The following is a 25,286-nucleotide window of genomic DNA, read 5'->3' on the forward strand; positions in this document are numbered from 1 at the left end:
GTGCCAACAAGTGTTAAGCACCTTCCAAGCATCTTCTCATTTAATCCCTATGGCATATCCCTACAAGAAGTAGGTTTCCTTACTTTCTCCATTTATTAGATGAGGAAATGGAGGCTTTGTGTGGGGTTAAGTAATTTGTCCAAGTTACATAGTCCATCAGTGAGTGGTAGAGAAGGAATTGCAATCTGAATCTGTCTTACTGGAATCCTAGGTGGATAATGGTGGAGCCAGCTCCCCTCCTTTAACAGAGGATTTTGTACTTAATTATCTGAAAGACAGCCTGTTGAGAAGCAAAAATGATGTAACACTGCAATTGACTGCACTGTTGAAATGAAGTTGAAATATTGAAATGTTGACTACACTTTGCTCTGCACTCACAATGGCCTCTTTCTTGTCATCTGTGAGACTCCGGCTCTGACTCCAGTATTCCTGGTTTCCCTTGGGCACAAGTCTGAAATGTGGTATGCTAACGTCTTTGTTACATTTTCCCTCATAGTTACTGACTATACTACTGGCAGAGTTGGAGCTCCTCTTATTTGCTGTGAAATTAAGCTGAAAGACTGGCAGGAAGGTAAGAATTTTATGACAAGCTCTACTGCTTTGACAAATGCTGAAAACCACTGTGAGCCTCAACATACCCAGGCTTTAAAGTGTTAGGTTGTCTGTGGTAGCAAGTGAGCCTCTCCTTCTGCTTATTCCTTGTCCTTTCTTTCTCCTCAGTAACATCTTCAGGTTCCGAAGATGAAAAGAAAATCTCTAGAATCTAGGCACAATGATTGTGAACTTGAGAATACTTGATGGTAAAGAAGAAAAACTTTCTTAGTGGGGCATTCCCTGGGTTTGGAGAAGGAGATATATCCTAACATTTGAAGCTCAACTTTGCTAGTTGGGCCAGGAAATGAAATCCCATGTGTTTTTTTTTTCTTTTAAGATTTTATTCATTTATTCATGAGAGACACATGGAGAGAGGCAGAGAGATAGGTAGAGGGAGATAGATGCAGGCACTCCCTGCGGATAGCCTGATGCGGGACTCTATTGCAGGACCACAGGATCATGCCCTGAGCTAAAGGCAGACGCTCAAACACTAAGCCACCCAAGTGCCTGGAAACCCCAGGTTTTTAGGGGATAGACTGATCACACACACACACACCCCAACCCCTTAGCTCTTGATCCCAGCAAACATTTTCACAGTTGAGACTCAATTCTCCTGCTGTTTGGATAATTTTATTTGTATATGTAATTGCAAAGGGAAGCATGCACTTTATATACATGGGTAATACACCTTTTGACAAATCAGCTAAAGACATTTAAAGCTCTTGTTTCTTTGGAGATATTGTGCTTAGAAGATCTGTTATTATGCTATATGTTGGCAAATCGACTCCAATAAAAAATGTACAAAAAATTTTTAAAAATCAGCTGAAGACAAAAATACATCAGTCTTCCTGATGAAAATTGTGAAAAGCACGAAATGTGTGCATTGACCACAAAATAATGTAACAGCCTGGCCTTGCCAGATAAAGCAAAAGCAATTAAAAAGCTAATCATTTCAAAAGGGAATTACTCACCTTGGGATGGAGCCATAGACAGAAAATTTAATTGACCTTCTAGGGACAATTTCCTTAAGTTGTTCAAACCCAAGAAAATGAATGGGCTCTATCTGACATGAACTCGAAGTCCCTAAAATTGTTTCTCCTCTGTGACTTTCTTATGATGTGTGTTATTGTCAGTGCTCCATGAGCAGACAGCCACTTCTTTATAAAAATGGCATTTGAAAAAAAAAATGGCATTTGAAATCCAGTTGCATTCCCAAGAGTTTTACATCTTGGGCGTAAGCCCTCCTGATTCTTCCTATGGTCATTGCTGTTCCAGTTCTAGGATAGAAATCCGCAGAGAACATAGGCACTATGGGCATGGCTGTATTGAGCCTCAGCATCACAGTTGTTTTATTAGATGAGTTATTTATGAGGCCGTGAAATCAGAGAAAATAACAGTATATCATTACAACTTGGTAAGACAAATTTTGCCTCTAATCTTCATTTTCTGATTTTCTGGAATTGTGCTTTAATGTCCGTTTTGGGGAGTGGGTCCATTTTTGGAAATGTATTTGGAGATTTCCTTGCTAAGAAGGAAACTTTGCTTCCTTTTTTTGTAATATTTTACTTAAATTCAATTGCTAACATATAGTATAATACTCGGTGCTCCTCTCATCATATCTCCTCCCCTTCTGCAACCCTTCATTTGTTTCCCAGAGTTGGGTGTCTTTCATGTTTTGTCTTCCTCTCTGATTTTTTTCCATTCAGTTTCTCCTCCTTCCCTTATGGTCCCTTGCACTCTTTCTTATATTTCACATATGAGTGAAACAATCCAGTCATGAAATGGGCAGAAGACATGAACAGACATTTCTCCAAAGAAGACCTACACATGGCCATCAAGCACATGAAAAAATGCTCCACATCACTTGCCATCAATCAGAACCTGTGCTTTCTATAATAGGAATGAGCTTAATGTTTTACATACAGTGGGTTTTGTCCAACTGCAGTGTTGTCTAGTGTAAAAATTTAAAAGCAGCTAACAGCTGAAAGGAACTCTGCTTTAATCCTTTTAGGACATAAAATCCAACATTTCAGGTTGTGGATTCAGGTTTTTTGTATATTTCCCTTAAAGTAAGCTTTATTCAGTAATGAATAGGAAACAAATAGTGGTAAAATACTTTAGAGTTATTGTCAATTATTTCAGTGTTCTCTTATTTTTTTAAAGATTTTATTATTCATGAGAGACACAGAGAGAGGCAGAGACATAGGTAGAGGGAGAAGCAGGCTTCCTGTGGGGAGCCTGATACGAGGCTCGATCCCAGGACCCCAGGATCATGACCTGAGCCAAAGGCAGAGGCTCAACCCCTGAGCCACCTAGGTGCCCCAATAAAAATTTAAATAAAATTTAATAACAAAATAATAAAATCTCCTTAGGAAAAAAATCTGAAATGCATTAATATCGGCATATTAGTAATTATAACAGCTTCAAGTGTTAACCTTCTTGGGGGTACTTTTGTCTTAACAGAGTTCTGTGAAGCCCAACTTCTAATGATATTCTAAGTGTGAAATTTTTTGGTTGTTGGGAATGTTTGCATAGGTGGTGGTTGGTGATCATCATTGAGCCTTCCTTGGTACTTCTGAAAGTACAGTTACCCATGATCCTCATGTCAATGTGAATAAATATAAACTAATATTCTCCCATAAAGTGACATAAAATTTGATACGCAGAAACCTATTAGCATAGGAGTTTTGAGAATTAATGCAAGTACTTTTTGTGTTACAACAGTAACTAATTTCATTTCATGGCTTCCAGGTGGTTATACAATTCATGACAAGCCAAACCCCAGAGGTGAAATCGTGATTGGTGGACAAAATATCTCCATGGGATATTTTAAAAATGAAGAGAAGACAGCAGAGGATTATTCTGTGGATGAAAATGGCCAAAGGTGGTTTTGCACTGGTGATATTGGAGAATTTCATCCTGATGGATGTTTACAGATTATAGGTCAGTATGTTCTTTTTGTGAGAAAACAAAGATTGTTCAGAGGTGGTATTTTTTGGTCAGCTACACATGGTGTACTATATAACCATCTACTGTTAACATACCCTACCTAGTATATCATAGAATAGAATTCCTCACCATTTACCTCCCCACTCAAGAAGCAGTGTGGACATGTTACTTTCCCTAGAGGCTATTTTTATGGCTCCAGCGATCCTTGAGCCTTGGAAAATTATAAATCCTTAACAGCAATTCATTCTTCTGAGAATGTCAGTTGGTTTGGCACTGCCCTTATTGAGCCTACAGAAATAGACTTTTAACTCCAAGATAGCCCTATGCTTATTCACTTCAAGCAGGCAGAACCTAAAATAAAAATGTGACTAGTTAGCTGGAAAGGACCATTCTGTAAGGTGCCAGTCAGGTCCTTCTTAAGCCATTAAATTTCCTCAGTCCTATCCTAGTGGTCCATTTAAATCTATCTCTGGACCCATATCTGACCTGAATATAGTTAGTTCCTGGGAAAGGTGGTTCTTCATCTAGAAATTAGATCTGCTGGGGAAATCCCCATAGGACCAGTCCCTTTCCTTCCCCCACCCCTGCCCCCCTTTTTATGGGTCCTTATTTGCACTGGAATCAAAGGCAGTTTCTGTTGGCACCTAGAATGGGTTACCAGGCTACGGATAGGCAAGTTGGCACTCAACTCAAAGTTGTAAGGCAACCAATTCAGGCTGTGCCATCCTGTGCCAGGAGCACTGTCATTTTAACAAGATCATGTCGTATATGGAAAATGGAGAATGAACGTTTATTACCATGTTCTGTATACCAGACATGGTGCTACATGCTTGTATGAGGTAGGTATCAGTATCTCTGATAAAATTGAGGATTGGGGAGGTCACCTGACCTGCCCAGGCTCACATAGCTTGTAATGGGCAGAGCTGTTATCCAAAAATTATGCTCCAGGATCCTGTTCCTTCTATTAAGTCTATTATGGTATTTAAGATTATAATAAGATATTGAAGCATTCTGTATGGGGTAGAACATTTGAGCCAGTACTTCTTCAGCTAGGTATTTTCTTTTTAATTGATGTGTATGGACAAGCATTATATATAACATGATTTTAGGAGAAGTATCTTTGTGAATAAATATTAAGGCAGTGAGACTGAAAGAAAATCAGAATTGTGCACACCTTAAGAAAACAGACTGTGGATAACATTCTTCACAACTGACGTCTAGATCGTAAGAAAGATCTGGTGAAGTTACAAGCAGGAGAATATGTATCTCTCGGGAAGGTGGAAGCTGCACTGAAGAACTGTCCACTCATTGACAACATCTGTGCTTTTGCCAAAAGGTAATTTTAAAAGTTGCATTTGTGCTTCCTTATACTTAGAGTAAAAGGACAACTGGAAAACATTTTGATCACTCATAATCATAAGATAAATAACATTTCATCAGCTTTGGGGAATGTAACATATTTATGAAAGTTCAACAGCTTGAAGATCATTTGAGATGATTCAGACATTTTCACTAATTCTTTTCTTTTTAAGATTTTATTTATTTATTCATGAGAGACAGAGAGAGAGGCAGATATATAGGCAGAGGGAGAAGCAGGCTCCATGCAGGGAGCCTGATGTGGGACTCGATCCCGAGTCTCTAGGATCACACCCTGGGCTGAAGGCAGGCGCTAAACTGCTGAGCCACCCATGCTGCCCTTCACTAATTCCTTGACACCAACTGTGTTTTGCCATAAATACTTAGTTAGCCATGCCAGAAAACTTACTTCACTTAACATCCTTAACGACTGAGATAAGTTGTTAAGTAATTTTCCTAAGAACATAGCTGGTACAAGTTTTCTAAATCAAATACCTAAGAGATTGGGCCATTTTCTTGATATGTTAATAGAATTCATATTTATGGGCTTTATCACACCCTTTAAAAAAACCATAATTGTAAAAAAAATCCCACAGAACATAAAAGTCATCTTTTTTTTAAAAAAAAAAAAAGGTTTTATTTATGTATTCATGAGACACACACACAGAGAGAGAGAGAGAGAGGCAGAGACACAGGCAGAGGGAGAAGCAGGCTCCATGCAGGAAGCCGGATGTGGGACTTGATCCCAGGGCTCTAGGATCACGACCTGAGCCAAAGACAGACGTTCAACCACTGAGCTACCCAGGCATCCCTAAAAGTCATCATCTCAGCCATTTCTAAGTATACAGTTGACTAGTGTTATGTATGTTCACATAATTGTGCAGTTAGTATCTGGAACTTGTTATCTTGCAAAACTGAAACTCTAGCCACTAAACAACTCCCCATTTTCCCTGGACCCAGTCCCTGGCTCCCACCAATTCCTTCCTGTTTCTGTGAATTTGACTAGTCTACATGCCTCATCTAAATAGAATCCTACAGTTTTTGTCTTTTTGTGACTAGCTTCTTTCACTCAGTATAATGTCCTTAGGGTTCATCTGTATTGTACCAGGTGTCAGAACCTCCCTTCCTTTTTTGAGCTGAATAATGTTCCATTGCATGTATAGACCATATTTTGTATATCCATTCATCCAATGATGGACAACTTTGGTGGCTTCCACCTCTTGACTATTGTGAATATTACAGCTCAGAACATGGGTATACAAATAATTCTTTAAGGTTCTACTTTCAGTTCTTTTGGGATTTTTTTTTTAACTATTCAAGAATTTTATTGGGGCTGCTCTGAGCCCCTCACAGTGTTACAGGAGCCCATAGGTCTTGATGTTGCCTTAGCTCCCTGGGGATTCAGGGGGTGGAGAAGGCAGGAGGACCAGCCTTTCTGGGAGAGAGAAGGCCCTTTTTGGGGGCTAAGACCAGATGGTGGAGCAGTGGGAGACTGAGGATGAACAGGGCCTGCTGGGAGCTGGAAGGGGATGAGGCCCACTTTCTGGAGTGTGGAGGTCATGGACTGTTGGCTTTGTCATGGGCAAGTGGCAACGGGAGGCACTTGAAGTCAGGAAGAGCGGATGGGTGGTGTCTCCTGGGCACTGAACATGGAGATTGCCAGATATGGGATTGCCAGAGGATACAGCAGTTCTACTTTTATTTTTTTAAGGAACCGCCATACTATTTTCCACAGCAGTGGCACTATTTTTTACATTCCTGCTAGTACTGCACAAGCATTCATTTTCTCCACATCCTCACCAACACTTGTTCCTATTTTTTTGATAGGAGTCACCATAATGGGCGTGAGGGGATATCTCCCCACTTAATGATTTTTTTTCATATGCTTGTCATATTTTTTCATATGCTTGTTGGCCATTTCTGTATCCTCTCTGGAGAAATGTCAAGTCCTTTGCCCATTAAAGATTTTTTTCTCCCTTCTTTCCAGTTATACAATATAGTGTTACCCACTGTAGTCACCATGCTTTACATTAGACCCTCAGACCCTATTTATCTTCTGGCTGAAAGTTTGTACCCTTTTATCAACCTGTCCCTATTTCCCCCAGCCCCTGGCAACCACTTTTCTACTCTGTCTCTGAGTTTCACTATTTTTTTCGGTAAGATTCCACATATAAATGATACCATGCAGTATTTATCTTTCTCTGATTTATTTCACTTAGTATAACACACTCAAGATTCATCTATGTTGTCACAAATGGCAGGATTTTCTTCTTTCTCATAGCTGAATGATGCTTCTTTGTGTGTGTATATATAACACATGTCCTTTATTCATTCATCTATTGATGAACACAGGTTGTTTCTATATCTTGGCTTTTGTGACACTTGCTGCAGTGAAGTGGGAATGTAGATATCAATTCAATGTCTTTTCATATCCTCTGGATTTGTATTTCTTTGTCCAAACAATTGGATTGTTACATCATACATTAATTCTGTTTTTAATATTTGAGGAACATCCACACTGTTTTTTATAATGGCTGAGCCAATTTCCATCTCCACCCAGCAGTGCACGAGGGTTCCCTTTTCTCCACATCCAAGCCAGGACTTATTAGCTCTTGTTGTTTTGATGATAGCCATTCTAACACATGTGAGATGATATCTTATTGTGGTTTTGAGCTGCACTTATTTCCCTGATGATGAGTGATGTTGAGGACCTTTTCATAGGCCTGCTGGCCATTTGTATGTCTTCTTTGGAAAAATGTCTACTCAGTTTCTCTGCCCATTTTTTAATTGGATTTCTTTCTCTTGAGGGACTTTTTCATATATGTTGGATATCAACCCCTTATTAGATAAATGATTTTCAAATATTTCTCTCCCATTCTGTAGGTTGCCTTTTCATTTTTTTAAAGATTTATTTATTTATTTGAGTGAGAGAGGGTGGGAAGGGGCAAGAGAGAGGGAAAGAGAGACCCTCAAGCCGACTCTGGACTGAGTGTGGGCCCAACACAGAGCTCAGTCTACGACCCTAGGATCATGACTTGGGCCAAAATCCAGAGTCGTATGCTTAGCTGACAGAGCCACCCAGGCACCTGGGCAGGTTGCCCTTTCATTTCATTGATGCTTTCCCTTGCTGTGCAGAGCATTTTAGTTTGAAATAGTCCCACTTGTCTGTTTTTGCTTTCATTGCTTTTGTTTTTTGGTGCCAAATCCAACAGTACACATTGTCAAGATTGATGTCAAGTGCTTACCCCATACTCTTTTAGGAGTTTTACAGTTTCAAGTGTTTGTTTTAGTTGGGTTACTTGGGGTTTCTTTTTTGTTATTGAGTTACAGAAATCCTTTATATATTCTGGATAATAACTTCTTATCAGAGAAGTGGTTCACCACTCACTATTTTCTTCAGTTCCACAGATTGACTTTTCACACTATTGACTGTATCCTTTGATATGTTGAAAATTTACATTTTTGTTGTACCCGCATTTATCAGTTTTTTTCATTTGTTGCCTATGCTTTTGGTGTCCTATCCAAGGAAGCACTGTCAAACCCAGTGTCATGAATCTTTTCCCCTGTATTGTCTTGTAGACATTTTATAATTTTACCTCTTACATATTTAGGTTCTTGATCCATTTAGAGTTAATTTTTGTGTATGGTATGGCTAAGTCTACCTTCACTCCTTTGTATATGGATATCTGATTCTCTGAACACCATTTGTTGAAGAGACTGTCCTTTCCCCATTGAGTTGTGATGGCACTGTTATTGAAGTTCATTCAACCATATATATATGCAGGGGTTTATTTCTGGGCTTTCTGTTCTATCCATTGGTTAAATGTCTTTATGCTAGTACAGTGGGTTTTATTACATCTTAATGAAACTGTAACACACAAGAGAATTATGTATTTGGAATTATGTGTACTGTTCCAGTCAATAACTTATAAATAATTGTTCTCAACATTTTAATTTCAATTTTGTGGTTTTTCTCTAATTTTTTAGCGATCAGTCCTATGTGATTAGTTTTGTGGTTCCTAATCAGAAAAGATTGACACTTTTGGCACAGCAGAAAGGTGTGGAAGGATCTTGGGTTGATATCTGCAATAACCCTGCCATGGAAGCTGAAATACTGAAAGAAATTAGAGAAGCTGCGAGTGCCAGTAAGTAAGAAATTGCTTGTCTGTTGAAGTCCCTAGAAGTCATTTTTTAATGATGTTTTGTGCATTAGGCTCTTTGAGGTGTCTATTTAATTATTTTGTTTTAATAATAAAATACAGGGTTTTTAAAACCTGCATCTTGAAAAAAATTATATATGTAGAAAACGATCTTGTATAAAATTATATATATACACATTCTATGTATTCTATGTATTCTATATATTATGTATATTATATATAATGTATATATTATATACATATATATTATATACTATATGTTATGTATATATAATGTATATATTATGTATATATTATGTATGTATTCTATGTATTATATTCTATATATAGGATATATTATATTCTATAGTATATTCCATGTATTATACATGAATTCTATGTATTCTATGTATTATATAATTATATGTTCTATGTATGTACATATATATATTATAATTGTATGTTGGAAAGATCTTTAAATGTTGTATAGTAGAATAGCCTATCCAGTTCTTCATTGCATTTTACAACATCCCTGCTAACTGGTCACCCAGCCTGTGTTTGGAATGGGCTATCTTTGTCCTGCTAGTTGATAATGAGGTGCCCTGGTGCAGAGCTCTAATGGCTTGTCATTATGTATACCAACTTGATATGGGCCCTTTCTATCCATAGATCTCTGTCCTTCAGTTCTGGGAAATATCCATTTATCTTTGTTTGCTTGCTCTTCTTTTTATAGATTTTCTCCCCCAGGTTTTGTGTTTGTGTCTTTATCTGGGACTCCTTTCACCTGACTGTGGGAGCCTCCTGCCTTCATGCTCTAGTTTTATTACCTTTTATCTTCTTTTGTTTTCTCTCTCATCCTTTTTGTTTTACATTCTGGCAGAGGCCCTCCAGTTTCTCATCTCTTCTGTTTGTTGAAGTTCCAACTTCTAGAATTTTGAAAGCTCTTTCCTACCTTCTCCATATTCTTTTTAAAAATTTTTTTAAAAAAAGATTTTAGTTATTTATTTATGAGAGACACACAGAGAGAGGCAGAGACATAGGCAGAGGGAGAAGCAGGCATCCCCATGGGGAGCCCAATGTGGGACTGGATCTTAGGACCCCGGGATCACGCCCTGAGCCAAAGGCAGATACTCAAACATTGAACCACCCAGGTGTTCCTTCTCTGTGCTCTTCTGATCACATCCTGTTGCTGTCATGAGTGCGGTCGGTGTGTTGTCTCTGACTCCCCCGAGGGTTTCAAGGGGCTCCTGTTCTGAAGCATTCTTCCCCTGTTGTCTGTTCCCCCCAAGTCCTGTTTCCTGCGTGCTTGGCCACAGCCTCTCCTATACCTGTGCCCCCTTGTCTGGCCACTCATGCTTCAGAACGAACCATTAGAACCCTGTTTGGAAAGCTTACTGGGCTTCACTGACAGGTGATTCAGTGTCTTAAATCAACCCATTTCTGCCAAGAAGACTTCTTGAGTCTCCTGCCTGGAGGCTCTTAGCCTGACCTGCCCCTTCCAGGAGCCAAAAACAGGACACTGGAAAGACACTGGGTGTGGGGTGGGTGGCTCTTACCCCACAACCACCTTGTTTTTTCAGCTTTACTCCCTCTGGTATTCTCAGAGTCCAGTCTCTCTCTCGAGGTCAGCCTTCCCAAAAACTAAACCTGCCTGCCTGCCTATCTGTCTGTCTATCGGCAGCTAGCTTTTAGCTCCCTCGACCCTCCATCAGTTACTGCTATTCTCTTTGCTTTGGATATTCCAAAATTTTCTGTGAACTCTCATCCAGTGTCCCCTCTCTCTCATTTCAGCTATTTCCTTGCTGTTAATACCTTCTTTTAATTTTAAAAGTTATCTTAAACTGTGTAAATTATTTTCTAAGGGAACAGAGAGAAACGGTGAGCTCTTCATGTTTAAGAGGATGCTAGCGACCTAGTTTTAACCTTGTTGCTTCCCCTCCTAAAAAAATGAAAACCTCGCTTTTCTGATGAGGTGTTATGTTACATTCATCATAAAATACTAGACAGTGCAGAAAATCAATAAAGGAGGAAGTAAAAAAAATCACTTTATAGTACTAGTCTTTGGGTGTTAATGTTACACTCTTTCCAGTATCCATACCCAACCCATCAGCATCAGTGACATGTTTCTAAGTCTGTAGATACAGAATTGCATTGTCATTTTTAATAGTTTTCTGGTATAGGAGTAGCCACTTGAGTCTTTGTTGGACTTTTTTTTTTTTTTTCTCTTTGTTGGACTTTTAAGGTGAGTTCCTTTCTCTGGGCCCCATTGTAAACAAATATAACACATATCTTGCATATTCACTTATTTACTTATTTATTTTTTTAGTATGAATCCCTAGTAAGGGAATTTTTGAGGCAAGGAAAATGTATATTTTAAAGGCTTTTTTCCCCGCTCTGTTGACACATAACTTTCTTGTCCCCCAGAAAAGCTAGTTTATACTTTTATCAGAGATACACAAACCAACCCCTATTTCTCTAACTAGGCTACTAGAATTTATTCTTTTAAATTTACTATTTAGGTTCCACTTATTAGTTTTTAATATTAGTTACTGGGTTGAAGTTAAAAAACTGTTTTTCCCCAAGAAGAAATACTTTTTAAGATTCTATTTATTTATTTGAGAGAGAGAGAGAGAGAGAGAGAGAGAGAGAAAGAGAAAGAGCACGTGCAAGTCTGAGCAGGGACAGAGGCAGAGGGAGAAGGAGAAGCTGACTCCCCGCTGAGCAGGGAGCCCAAAGTAGAGCTCAATCCCAGGATCCTGAGATCATGACCTGAGCCCAAGGTAGATGCTTCACTGACTGAGCCACCCAGGCACCCCCCCAAAACAGAACATTCTTATAGTTAACTTTGGACACTATAAAGGTTCAAATAACAGATGCCTATTAACATAACCAGATTCAAAATTAAGTTACTTTATGATCATAAAGACAAGGGCTTAATGTTTTTTTCTTAAATATGGCTTTATCAGTTATAGTACCATTGATAAACCATAATTTTTATATTACTGTCACCAGGCTACCAGAATATTCTTTGATAGAGATCTTAATTTTTTAATGTGGTATTCCAAAAAGTATTTTAGCCAATAGGCTGTTATTCTGAGTCACTCTCCGAATGTACTAATGGGTAAAATGCAACTTGAGTAATTTGTCCTTGTATGTTTCACTGTAAAAGCAATAATGGGGAAAGTCAAACTGGATCACAATCAGGTGAAAAATGGAGTAAAATTCTAGGACCTGTGGGGTCCTCATAACTTTCTTAGACTGAGGCACGAAATCAAACAATGATTTGGATAATATACAATAATTATGGGCTTCAACATATAAGTCCTAGTTGCCCTGTGCCACAAAACACTTACCTTGCCAATCTTTTGCTTCCAATGATTATTTCAGAGACCTAATGCAAAAAGAATAAAATAGTCTTGATTGTGTTCAGCTAAATCTGCCTGTAAGCATACATTTTTAATAGAGGGCCTCTTCATGTTTCAAGAAGTATGAGCTACCTAACCAGACCCAACTTTGTGTACCATCACACAGCAAAGCCAATCACTGAGACATTGAGTATACAGGAAGAAAAGGGTTGATTTTCGAGGCAGCCAAACAAGGCTGCCAAGAGGCAGGAGGGCAAGCCTCAAATCCACCTCCCCGAAGGGGGAGAGGACAGGGTTCTCTCTTTTTTTCTTTTTGTTTTTGGGTTTTTAAAAATATCATAGTGGTTGGGAATACACAAATATTGATGAAAATGGCAGGAAAACATAAGACTTAGGAAGGATGGAGCACACACATTGAGCAAACATATATGTAATATACATCCCATATTCACTTAGGTGTGGGAACTTAACACGAAAATGACCTCCTGCCTTCAGGAGGTCACCTAAGGACAAAGTTAGGAGCTAGGTGCAAGCTCTGTGAACCAGTATAAACTGAATGGGGTCTGGGGTTCCTTATCTCTGGGGAAAGAATGCAGAGCCTTGCTTGTTCATAGGCTGGAACCTTACCCATGACCTTCAGTGTATGTCTCTGCACAGGGGGCCAATGGATTCATTAGTGGGGTCTGGAAAGAAACAGTAGCTCATTAGGGAGAAACAGGTCCCTGAAAAACAAGCTTTAAATTTCCTGCTAGTTTCAAACTCATTGATCTCTTGGGCATGGTTTCACTTTCCCTAGAGTTCTGGTCTGCCCTCAATCTTGAAGGAATTGGGACAATGACCACTCTGGCTACTTCCTGCTGGAAAAGAGCACAGTTTAGTGATTGGAGGAATGAAGCAACTTTGTACTTTGTTGGAAAAATTCCTTGTACTTGGCTTAATATGGACATTTGGAGTGACCAGAATATTAGTTCCTTTTTTGATTGTTTTACAATAATATTGGAACGCGAATTTGATTTTTACATATCTAACTAATGTAAAGTACAATAATGTAAAGATAACCCAAATCTTATTAGTCCCTGGAGAATTGACCTCATCTCTTCTAGGATCCAGGGAAAGAGTCCAGTAAAATTTGATTTCTCAACACACCTCTTGGCAAATTCACTGTAGCCAAGTGTCATGCTCTCTGATTTTTATTTTATCTAAATGAGTTCTTACTTTAGAGGGATTATATATACACTGCAATTGTGTAGAAATGGCACATATCCTAGCCTGTTTTGCAAGGATAATATAGTCCAGAACAATACAGTTATCAAACACTACCTTGGCTAACAAATCTATTTTCTTTCTGTTGGGCAACAGTGACGAGAGCAGTTTTGTCAGTGAATGCACCTAAGGTGATAGTAAGATTCTCAATCATATGTTCATGAGCCTGGATTCTCTACCAGGATAAAAATGTTCTCCCAAACAAGCGTCAGATTCTGTCCTCCTGGTAACCAGGCACGTTAACTCCAATGATTCCCATTTTGTTTGATAATAAGGTTTTTTTCATATTAGTATTAGAGTTCAATTTGTCAACATATAGCATAAAAAGGTTTAAGAGGGTTAGTGCAGTGACTGGTTTCTTTATGATTTCCTTGGGGTAGAGAAGGGCGGGGGGGGGGGAACCAGATCTTTAAATCAGTAGATTTCTCTTATTTTCCAGCTGCCAAGACCTGGCTCCCTCAGGGCTGGTTAGGAGTAATGGGGAGATCTCCCTTTTGGCCAAGACTTTTCTTAGAAAAACAGCACACAGATCAACGTTGTTCCATTGTAGCTGGAGTTGACCTGTTCTGTTCTGTACCTTGGGGAAGAAGTGTACCACATATCTCATGCACAGTCTGAGTCTTGAGGTCAGTTCAGTTAAGCAGCTATTTCATTTCAGGAGGTGGTCTTGCAGGTGGGCTCTCAAATTTAGGCCTATGTTATGTAAGCAATCAAGTAATTAATAAGTGACATTTCTATGGAAACAAGAAAAACACATGTTAATGGTTGGAGCCAATTATGAAGCCAGTGTCTAAGTCCTGAGAGCTGCCAGTGAGAAGATTTCTAGATGTCAGGCTTGAAGCATCTTTAGCTAGAGTGATGGCAGGCAGTGGCCATCTGACAGATCTCCTGGATTGTAGTTTAGTCCCTGGTGTTCTCTCCGAGTGGCTCACACGGCAACATGCAAGAAGATTGTATTGTCTAAACATCGGTCGTTGTAGCAGTTTTAACTTTAAATGATTTCAAGTCAAGGGAAGCCAGGAGAATTCAGTACTCAGCCTCATTTTATAGGACATGACAAACACCTAGAAATAGTTCATTAGAACTAGCATCTAACATGCACAAAGATTACCACTTTAAAACTAATTTATTTGTAAAATGAATTCATTTTTAACTTAGCCTAATTTTTTACTTGAGTGCAGCAAGAGTAGTGATTGGCCATGTACGTTCTTTTAAATCTCTATTGCTGGAACTTTTCATAAGGAATTTTAGAACTGAACTTTTAATAGCCTCTTGAGACTCAGAAGCCAGGCCAAATATTTGCTATCAGACTCTCCTGCAATATCTATAGATCTGGGTGAATTCCTCCCTTCTTGAGGTCCCTGAGATATCCTGAGGTTCCTGCACCTGCCAGGAAGTGACCTCCTTTACTCACCTGGAATGGCTTCTGGGTACTCTGGAAGCAGGATATCAGGCTGGTATCTCCAAGGGGCTCTACTGGATCCTTAAAGTTGACCTTCGTTCCTGAAAGCTATCTGGTCACATTTGGGTTGATGATGTACATTGCCCTCAAATAGGACATTTTGATCTAAGCCTTAGTGATATAGTCAGTGTTTCCAGTGTTGTCACAAGGAGAACAGGTTTTTGTCATCTTAACAGGGAGAAAAACCAAATTCCAATCTTATTCCATTGTACTTTTAATATTAAAACTAATATTAAAAAATAAAACTAGTATGATCCTGTAGCTTAACTATCCTGGGACTAAAATAAAACTGAAAAATAAAAAAAAAGGAAATGAGAAAAACAGGTATGAAGAATGATAATTTGTTTTTGTTGAAAGATAATTATTTAGTCTTACAATGAAACTGGTTATTTGAAAAAACTGAGGAACAAATCAATGTAAAAAATTATAGAGAGTTTATGAAGGGAAATCTTTGAAAAAAAATTTGGTCAGTCAACAGTTGGACAGTTAACTGACTCAACCACCCAGGCACCAGAAACTTATGATTCTTAAGATGGAGCATGCACATTGAGCAAACCTATATGTAATATACATCCCATATTCACTTTGGGGTGGAAACTTAACACAAAAATGAGACAAAATCTGGCCCCTGCTTTCAGGAGGTCACCTAAAGACAAGGTGAGGGGCTAGGTGTAAGCTCCATGAACCAGTATAAACTAGATGGGGCCTTCCTTTGGCTCTTTACCTCCGGGGAAGGAATGCAGAGCCTCATTTTTTTCATAGACTGGAGCCTTACCCATGACCTTCAGTGTATGCCTCTGCAGAGGGGGCTAGTGGATTTATTAGTGGGGGGTCTGGAAAGAAACAGTAGCTGATTAGGGAGAAGCAGGTGGCTGAAAAATAAGCTTTAAATTTTGTTTTAACCTCATTAACCCTATGGACATGGTTTCAGGTATAGGTAGTATCTATCATAAGAATGCAAAGTAATAGGGGTGCATGGATAGCTCAGTCACTTAAGCATTGGACTCTTGATTTTGGCTTAAGGGTCTTAATCTCAGGGTTGTGGGATGAATGGAGCCCCTGGTTGGGCTCTGTGCTGGGCGTGGAGCCTGCTTAAGATTCTCTCTCCCTCTTTGCCCCTCCACTCCCCCTTACCCACTCATGACTGTGCTCTCTCTTTTATAAAATAATAAAATCTCATTAAAAAATACAAAGTAGTAGTTTTACAACCAATTGTAAATTAGTTGATAATTGATAATCAATTATTATAATCAATTGATAACTACCAGTGGCTTGAAAAACCAACATTTGCTGCCACCTGCAGGCTATATTTCATAATGTAGGTGTTTCTGATAAAATGCCACGTGTAAAATTCTGTTTATTTTTCCTTCCCCGTGCTCTTTCGTACTTGCTGGCAGCATATCCTGTTTATCAGAAACTGGGTAATTGCCCATTGTTCTCTAAATCTTGTGGCACTAGATATTTAGGAGTTCCCAAAATGAAACCTCTCATGTAGCCTTTTCCCCGCCTTTGAACCAGAATTTAGTTAATAAAAATTAAATACAGTGACTTTTATGAATAGGGCCTATGTAAATGAGGAAAGTCATGAAATAAAAAGGTTCCGGAGCCAGATCTGTACTTAAGAATGTAAAGGTTTCCTTGAGATCCTAGTGTGATCTCAGCAGATGAGCTTTCAGACACCTCCCCATAACTGAGCCGTAATGTGTCAACAGAGTAGATGTGGAGAATTCAAACAAGTTTCATGTTCTTTTACTGCTGGTTCAGGTATTATTTTTAGGAATTTGGTTCTCCATAGTTTGAAAGATTATTTTTCCCCCCTCAGCTTTATATTTTTCTCTTTTTAATGAGAAATTCAGTAAATCGAATCAAGCTTTCCTGAAACTCAAAAAAACAAAACAAAAAAGCTTTCCTGAAACTCAAGACCAGTATTAGGTCAAAAACTTCCATGAATTTGAGGTTTTGGCTTGTCACCCATGCCAAGTGGTCTCTCAAGTCACCTAGGTTGTTTAGCAGATTTTACACACACAGATGCATATTCCTTCATAATTGCTGTTTTACATAATTGCATATAAAATAAAGCTCCTCTGCAGATTTACACTGCTGTCAAAAGGCTTTCAGGATACTAGGGATGAGCTTGTATTAATAATAAGTAGTTGAGGGACTATAATTGAATTTTAAATTATCGAAGTGCTCTATTGATTGATTCTGTGGCCTTATTTTCTTGCATCTTTCTCCACATGCGCTGAATTGGTTAACGCAGACACAGGATGTGAGGCCTCAAATTCTTATCCCATCAAAGTATGAAACTCCCCATTCCCCCTTTTGATTCTTATTTGACCGTCTAATAAAGCTCATGCAGAACAGTTGTCCAGAGGTGTAGTTTTCTGCAAACAAATGAATACATAGGTATGTGTTTATTGAGGGTTTGTACGGTGGCCCTGTGCAAGGCAGTGAACAAAGCAAAACCTCGGTTTCATGGACCTTGTGTTTTAGTGGGTGAGGCAGATACATGTAATCTGTTCGGTGGTGAGAAGTATCTGGAAGGAGATGTAGTGCCCGAGGACAGGGAGGCAAAGAGGACACAAGGGCCAAAGGGCCAAGGAAGCCGCTTCCGGGGCGCGGCATTTGAGCAGACACCTGGGTGAAGTCAGGAAGTGAGCCACGCAGCTGCCAACAGGGAAGAGCATCCCAGGCAGAGGACACAACAAATAGGAAGACTCTGAAGAGGAGGGGGTTTGCATATATAGCAGAATAAAATGAGAAACTGCAGGCTAAAAGTACATTCAACTGAAACAATTCATGTACACTTTGAGAATTCTACAATGACATTGTAAGGTACTGGGATCCTTACTAATTAACTGGCCTCTCGCCTCTCCCTTCTCCCCTGTCTCTCCCTCTCCTCCTGCCTTCCCCTCACTTCTCATTTCAGTGAAACTGGAGCGATTTGAAATTCCAATCAAGGTTCGCTTAAGTCCAGAGCCATGGACGCCGGAAACTGGTTTGGTCACTGATGCTTTCAAACTCAAGAGGAAGGAGCTGAAGAACCATTACCTCAAAGACATCGAGCGAATGTATGGGGGCAAATAGAATGCTGCTGCTCACTTACAGCCATACAGGAGGTGGCCTGGTGTTTTTTTTCAGCTCTAGAATTTTCAGCCTTGTTGAGCTGTCAGAATATAAGGCGTATATCATTCTAAAGACATGGTAATTAAAAAAACAAAACCAAAAGTGATTAAAATAGTCGTTGAGTCTACTTTAACTTAGTTTTGCCTAGTTCTCGTGAAGAGTCATTTCCCTTGAGCTGTGTTATTAATTTTAGAACAAAAATCCTGTTTTTTTAAAAATTAGCTGAAAATATATCTGTTTTCTTCAAGGAACATATTTAATGTGGAACAAAATAAATTGGAGTCAGAGTCGAACGTAGTTTGCGGCAATTTGCATTTTCTGATGTCTGTTGTCTTCCTAGTTCAGAAGAAGCTTAAAATAGTAAGCATGACAAAAAAAATATGTTTTAACACTACTCAACGCAGAAGTGCTGTAAGACTTTAAAAGTCTCTTTCCAACCATGTATCTTGAAGGCAAAATTCAGTTGTAATATGATAGACAGAATCAACTAGTAGTACCTTGGAAACCATTTTAGGATTCATAATTGTTGGCATAGGTTAGATGAAGAACCATTCTATTGTGAATAATTACAGTGCCCAAAGTCTGAATACAACAACCATTAAACACACCAAAAATACTTAGTAATATATTTAAAGGGAAATTGAACTGCTTTTCTGAAACTTGGAGGTTTTAAAATCAGCGGCTGTCATGATTTGAGTGACTTAAGGGCAAAGTACATTTTCAAGACTATTGGAAATTGGCCATGTTTGTTCAAAAGAAAGGGCTGAGACCAAGAGTGAGGTGATCAAAAGTGAATCCCATGTTAACAGGAAGCCTTTTCTTCATGCAAAAAGGTGATGGCATCCTAAGTCTTTAGAATTCCAACCCTTGCACAGCACTGAACCTGGGAATGAATTTTAGTTCTGAATTTACCTTTGGTAACAGGGATTGATTTTAAAATATCCTCTTATTCAGTGACTCTTGTAGCTCAAGGTCTGTTTGCTGTTGCTGATTTCATCCTTGATCCATAGTTGATTTCAGAAAGCCTTTCATTTAGCTTTAATTTGAGCAAAGCGGGTTATGAGGAATGACTTCCCCCATCTCTTGTTCAAATCCCTGAATGATGACTTCACTTGAATGAAATTGAGGAAGTGAGGGGGGAAGAACACACCATTACCACTATTTTCCTGACTGTGGGAGGAGTTTAGAAACTGGAAATGCTCGATTTGGGCCAAGGGAGGGTCCTCAATAAGGGACTGATTCTTGGGCAGTAATTTGGCATGTGGGCTTCTTTTTAAATCTTTCATTCAAATCCGGGATTCTGTAGTTGACAGATTATCACACTTGAACCATAGTTACTGTAAAAAGCAAAAATTCTTAATACTGTTATTCTTTGCACTTTTTTCTTAATCATTTTATATATATATATATATATATATATATATATATATATATATATACACACACATATATATGTTGCTTACATTGCTTTGTACAGATGTGGGCCACCACTGCAACAAAATACATTCTTTTTGCTCTAAGATATTTATAATGAAAATATTTAAATGTTATGTATATGGTGGTGAAAAGGAAAAAAAATAATCCGGTGTTATTATAAGCAAGAATGAAGGTTTTTGTAAAGATTTCTGTTCAGTGTTCTGCAATGTTAAATTCGAGGCAAGCTCTCTCTGAAGTGACAGGTGTGTGAGTATTCTTATTCTTTCCAACTTGCCTTTGAAGGGTGAAGAACCATTGTCATCAAGTAGACTACTATTCAGCTCCTCCTATTCAGGCCCTCCACTGTTGATCCTTTAAGGATGATTTCCTTAGATTTTTTTTAATATGTGAATAGTTTTCCCTTTCGGAATGGTGATTTTAACTATATGAATTGCATGCATACTCCAATATTTGCACCCCGCCCATTCCCATCTCCTGAAAGCTAGAACACTGCCAACTAATCTGTTGTACAGGTCCTTTAGAAACATGGAACTAACACTTAAAGTTGGGTGCTGCTAATTCTTTGTGAAACTCCAAATATTGTTACGGGACCAGGGAGATGCCACTACTCTACCCCCTGATTTTTCATTGAAAAAAAATACATGGTATTATGTAAACCAATCTCTCCATATTCATAGTGACTTTTCAAGTATTTGAGCCTAAAGATTTTAATCCTACATTTTTATACCTGTTGAAATTGTTCACTGTTGTTATGACATGTCAGCCATCAAATGAAATTGTACTTTAAAAATTTACTACAATTCTGTACATTTCTAAGTCGAACACTTGTGACTTTTGCTTTAATGACATGAAACTATCTTGCCTCCTTGATATTTGTATTACTGCTGCTGCTGTTTTTTTTTTTTTACCCTAGAACAGAGGTTATAATTGTATGGCTTTTCAGAACTGAGATACAGGTGAATGATTCAAAGAGTCAAAAGTTGAGGAGAATAATGTTTCTTTCTGGCATAAAGACTGATTAATAAAAATCCTTGCCTGTGTTTTCCTGATAGCACATGACAAATGTCTCTTAGGTGACAAGATGAGAGAGCAGGTTAATGATTGTGTGGTATTTGGAACTCAGAGAAATATTTTAATTTTCAAATGTAGTTACAAATTAGAACGTATTCATATTTTGTACTTTCTGTTAAAATGCATGATTGCAAGATTGTTACTTCAATTTTTGTGTTTATTCCTAATGAAAAGCTTGGTTTGTTCTTGTTTTTAAGTTTGCACTCGAATCTTAAAAAATAAATCTACTCATGTTATCAGGGCGATTTGTGCCTAATGATGCGCCAAGACATAACCTGCAGGTTTGAATACTATTAGCCAGACTTTATTTATTTATTTTAGATTAGGTGATTTTTTAAAAAAAGATTATTTAAGTAAGCTCTCTACCCAATATGGGGCTCAAACTCGTGACCCGGCGATCAAGAGGCACATGCTCCTCCGACAGAGCCAGCCAGGCACCCCTATTAGCCAGACTTATTTATATTTACTTTTTTAAAGATTTTATTTATTTGAGAGAGAGGGCACACAAGAGCAGGGGGGGAGGGAGAAGCAGACTCCCTGCTGAGCAGGGAGCCCAATGATGCGGGCATGATGATGTGGGCTCGATGTGGGTCTCAGTCCCAGGACCCTGGGATTATGACCTGAACTGAAGGCAGACACTTAACTGACTGAGCCATCCAGGCACCCCTTAGCCAGACTTTGAAACACATATTTGCAAAGCATTCATCTGTAGGTTTATGGAGTTGCATTAAGCAGTTAACCTGGCCTGTATACATCCTATCCATTGGTTTGGAGAATTTGAACCCAAAACCTTTACGTTGCTACAGTTAATAAAGTAGAACTCCTTTGCACTACCGATATTGTGAAACAAAGCACAGTCCTGGTGTGTGGATCATTAGGAAGTGCTACTAAATGGTAACTGTTACCTGTAGGCTCCTTAATCTATTTGAGACCTATGAGGGTGCATATGAAACAGTGTTAGAGTCCAGGAACTGGATGGCCTCAGGCTATTTTCGGGCTCTGCCCCTCCTCTCTAGCAGTGTGACTGAGCAAGTGTCAGGAACACTGGTCCACTACTTTTTTCCATCTGAGCAAATGGGGTTTGTTGATCATAGGCTCTACCCCATCAGGTGGTCGAGAGGGTTAAAACACGTTAGTCCCCGTAAAGTGTTTGGATTACCTTATGTTAGCCGACATCATCGTTATTGTAGCCAGACGATCTTCACAGGTGAGGTGGTCTCACATATTTGCTTATTAGCATACTCAGGGCTTTAAGACTTCAAGGCTTGCCAGTCCCTGAAGACTGGAGAGTTCTGGATACAGAGGTGAGGAGGCCTGGCTCATTCTATCACTGGCCTTGTAACCCTGGACAAATCGCATGATGCCCTCTTAGCCTCAGTTTCTTCTTCCTATATTAAAGAAAAAAGACAGAACTTCAAAGGAAGATACCCTTTGCAAATAGGGAAAAGTGAATGACAGACAAAAGAGGGAGTGTAATGTTTCCTGGGGCTCATCACATCTAGCTTTCAGTTGTGATTGTGCTGTCTCAGGTTTGCTTTTTTTTTTTTTAAGATTTTATTTATTTATTTGACAGCACAAGCCTAGGGGAGGGAATGACAGAGAGGGAGAAGCAGGCTCCCTGCGAAGCAAGGAGCCCAACTTGCGACTCCATCCCAGGATCCCGTGATCATGACCCGAGTCCAAGGCAGACGCGTAACACAGGAGCCACCCAGGTGCCTCCTGAGGTGGGTTTTTAATGATGCCCTAGATCCCAAAGTTTCTAAGAAGGATATGAGGCTGTGGATGACACCATCACAAGAAGTGAGGATTCTTCTGGGTATAAGGAGTTTGCCACTCTCTTGTGCTCTCTCTTAAAAAAAAATAGAGTTCTGCCCCTATAATTTAAAAAAGCGTTTTACAACTAAAAAAAAAAAAAAGATTTATTTATTCATGAGAGACACTGAGAGAGAGGCAGAGACACAGGCAGAGGGAGAAGTAGGCTCCTTGTGGGGAGCCCAATGCAGGACTCGATCCCAAGATCCGGGGATCACGACCTGAGCAAAAGGCAGATGCTCAACCACTGAACCACCCAGGTGCCCACTTTTTTTTTTTAACTGCAATCCTCAATACTGTGTCCACATGCTGACATGGATGCAAAATAATATTCTGTGACCCTGTTTTTGTTAAAACCAGACCCAACACGATGAGATGCTTACCGACTTTCTATTCTAGTTCATTCATTGAAATGCTGATCGTGACCCTCCCCCAGTTGATTTCAGGACCCCTCGGAAGAGCTCCATCTGCTAGAGCTTTCTGTTAAGTTGGAAATGTCCTGAATCTCTCCTATCCCTTCTAGGAGCCACTGGCCCCACGTGGCTGTTGAGCATTTGAAAGGCAGTTAGTGCCACTGAGGAACCCAATCTGTAATTTCGTCCTCCTGCTAGACAGCACACCTCCACAGCCTCTGCAGGCCACAGTCTTGAAAGCACAGTTTTAAATCCCACTGCCCTGCGAAGCCTGGGCAAGAGAGCGACTCCTGGCCCTCACCCCTCCCAGTTTTTCTACCTCATAGACAACCGCTTTCAACTTTTGGTGGTTTGTTTTGGTATTTTACTCTCTTGTATCTAAATAGTGTGGGTATGTTGCTACCTTTCAGCCTTGTCATTATTTATTGACCTCTCGCTTTGCAGAGGCACACTCCCCATCCTGTCAATGTAGGTATGTAATTAAATTGATAAGTTTAAATGATAATAGCTGTGCTATTCAAAGCTAGAAGGCGTATAGGAAAACCATGATTAATTCTCCTTTCCTGCACTTTTAACCCCCTGATGGCAATAAGCCTCTCTCACATTGGCTTGGGTTTTTTTCTGTGTACTTGTCACAAAGGATTTAACCCCAGACCCTCCACCACTAGTCATCCCTCCTGAGATTTGCAGATAGTAAGAATTCGAATTTGAGTTCTTCATCTCTGGAATAAATGTCTTCTAGAACCTTCTGAACAATTTCAAGCTAGATCATCCACCTTCCTTAACTGTAGGATTATCCTTCCAGTATCTTAGACTCTAACTCCACTCTCATCCTTAGAGTTCCCTCCACCTGTTTCCTTAACCCACGTCTTTCTGCTGCTTGAATTATTCCCTCTTTGAAGAAACACATCCTACAGTAGCTTACTGAGAAGGGAGATATGGGAGGTATGTGTGAGATCTTGAATTGGTCATTTGCTCAGGTGTAGCATTCAAGATGGAAAATTCCCCCTCCACAGTGAAAGCATTATTCCATTGACATTAGTAAGCATCCAGTGTTAGCTTGAGCAGTTCAAAGCCATTCTTTTCTTTTTAAGATTTTATTTATTTATTTATTTATTTATTTATTTATTTATTTATTCATTCATTCATTCATTCATTCCTTCATTCATTCATGAGAAACACACAGAGAGAGTCAGAGACACAGGCAGAGGGAGAAGCAGGCTCCCTGCGGGAAGCCTGATGTGGGACACGATTCCAGGACCCGGGGGTCATGACCAGAGCCAAAGGCAGATGCTCGACCACTGAGACACCCAGGCACCCAAGTTCAAAGCCATTCTGATTTCTCCCACCCCTTCTATAAGACTCGATTTTCCTCTCCAAAGCTCATAAAAATCTGTTCTGTGAAATCTCATGACGATGTGCTTTCGTGTGCGTATGTTTTCATCTGTTGTACTAGGCCATTTCAACCCAGAAACCCAAGTACATCTCTTCTGGGGAATTATTTTGAATTATCTAATTGATTTCTTTCTCTCTGTTTCCTTTGTGTTCTCTCTCTCTCTCACTTCTGTTGTCCCAATGATGAATCACTTGGGCTGATCCTTTAATAGTCTTTTTATTCCTATTTTTCATAGTTTAAAAAATTCTACCTTCTGGGAGACTTCCTCTACTGGCTAGTTCAACTCCTGAATGTTTTATTCCTGCTATCATGTTTTGAAGAGCTGGCGGTTTTGTTTGTTTCCTATATGTTCCTTTTTTGAAGCTTTCTGTGGTTGAGCAGTCATTTCTAAGTTTTTCTTTTAAGCTTTCTTTACCCCGCAGAGCCAATTTATTCCATTTGGCTTTTTTTCCCCTGCTTGCCTTTGTCTCTATTCTTTAAAGGCTTGGTCATCTTTGCAGGCTTGTTTAGGAAGAAAGTACTAGAAAGCTGATTGGAAAGTACAAGAGTATGGTTGGAGCTTATTAAAAATGTTTGGCAGTGGGGCGCCTGGGTGGCTCAGTGGTTAAGTGTCTGCCTTTGGCTCAGGTGGTGATCCTGGGGTCCTGGGATCAAGTTCCACATCCGGCTCCCCATGGGAAGCCAGCGTCTCTCTCTGCCTATGTCTCTACCTTCTTTCTGTGTCTCTCATAAATAAATAAAATGTTAAAAAAAAAAACCACCCAAATGCAGATTAGTATATTTCAATGTGTACATGCACTTGTAGTTTCAGCAAAGCTTTGTTTGTGAGAGACGTGGCATCTGCGTGTACCTACAGTTCATCTCTTATTCACTCCCCACTCGTACCACACCGATTGAACCCTC

At 39.3% G+C, this 25,286-nt stretch overlaps 1 protein-coding gene across 4 annotated transcripts in view; it reads left to right on the top strand.

Annotated features, from left to right (window-relative positions):
• Window positions 1-20,998, top strand: part of ACSL4 (acyl-CoA synthetase long chain family member 4) — a 79,380-nt gene extending 58,382 nt beyond the window's left edge. For all 4 annotated transcript variants that reach the window (XM_072816353.1, XM_072816352.1, XM_072816351.1 and 1 more), the window contains 5 exons: window positions 497-571; window positions 3,346-3,537; window positions 4,765-4,879; window positions 8,887-9,044; window positions 18,058-20,998. In XM_072816353.1, the coding sequence (XP_072672454.1) occupies window positions 497-571; window positions 3,346-3,537; window positions 4,765-4,879; window positions 8,887-9,044; window positions 18,058-18,215 (698 nt within the window). In that variant the 3' untranslated portion in view covers window positions 18,216-20,998. The remainder of the gene's footprint in view (window positions 1-496; window positions 572-3,345; window positions 3,538-4,764; window positions 4,880-8,886; window positions 9,045-18,057) is intronic.
• The last annotated feature ends 4,288 nt before the right edge of the window (window positions 20,999-25,286 follow it).

The sequence above is a fragment of the Canis lupus genome, chromosome X (genome assembly GCF_048164855.1).
Source record: "Canis lupus baileyi chromosome X, mCanLup2.hap1, whole genome shotgun sequence".
Classification (NCBI taxonomy): Eukaryota; Metazoa; Chordata; class Mammalia; order Carnivora; family Canidae; genus Canis; species Canis lupus.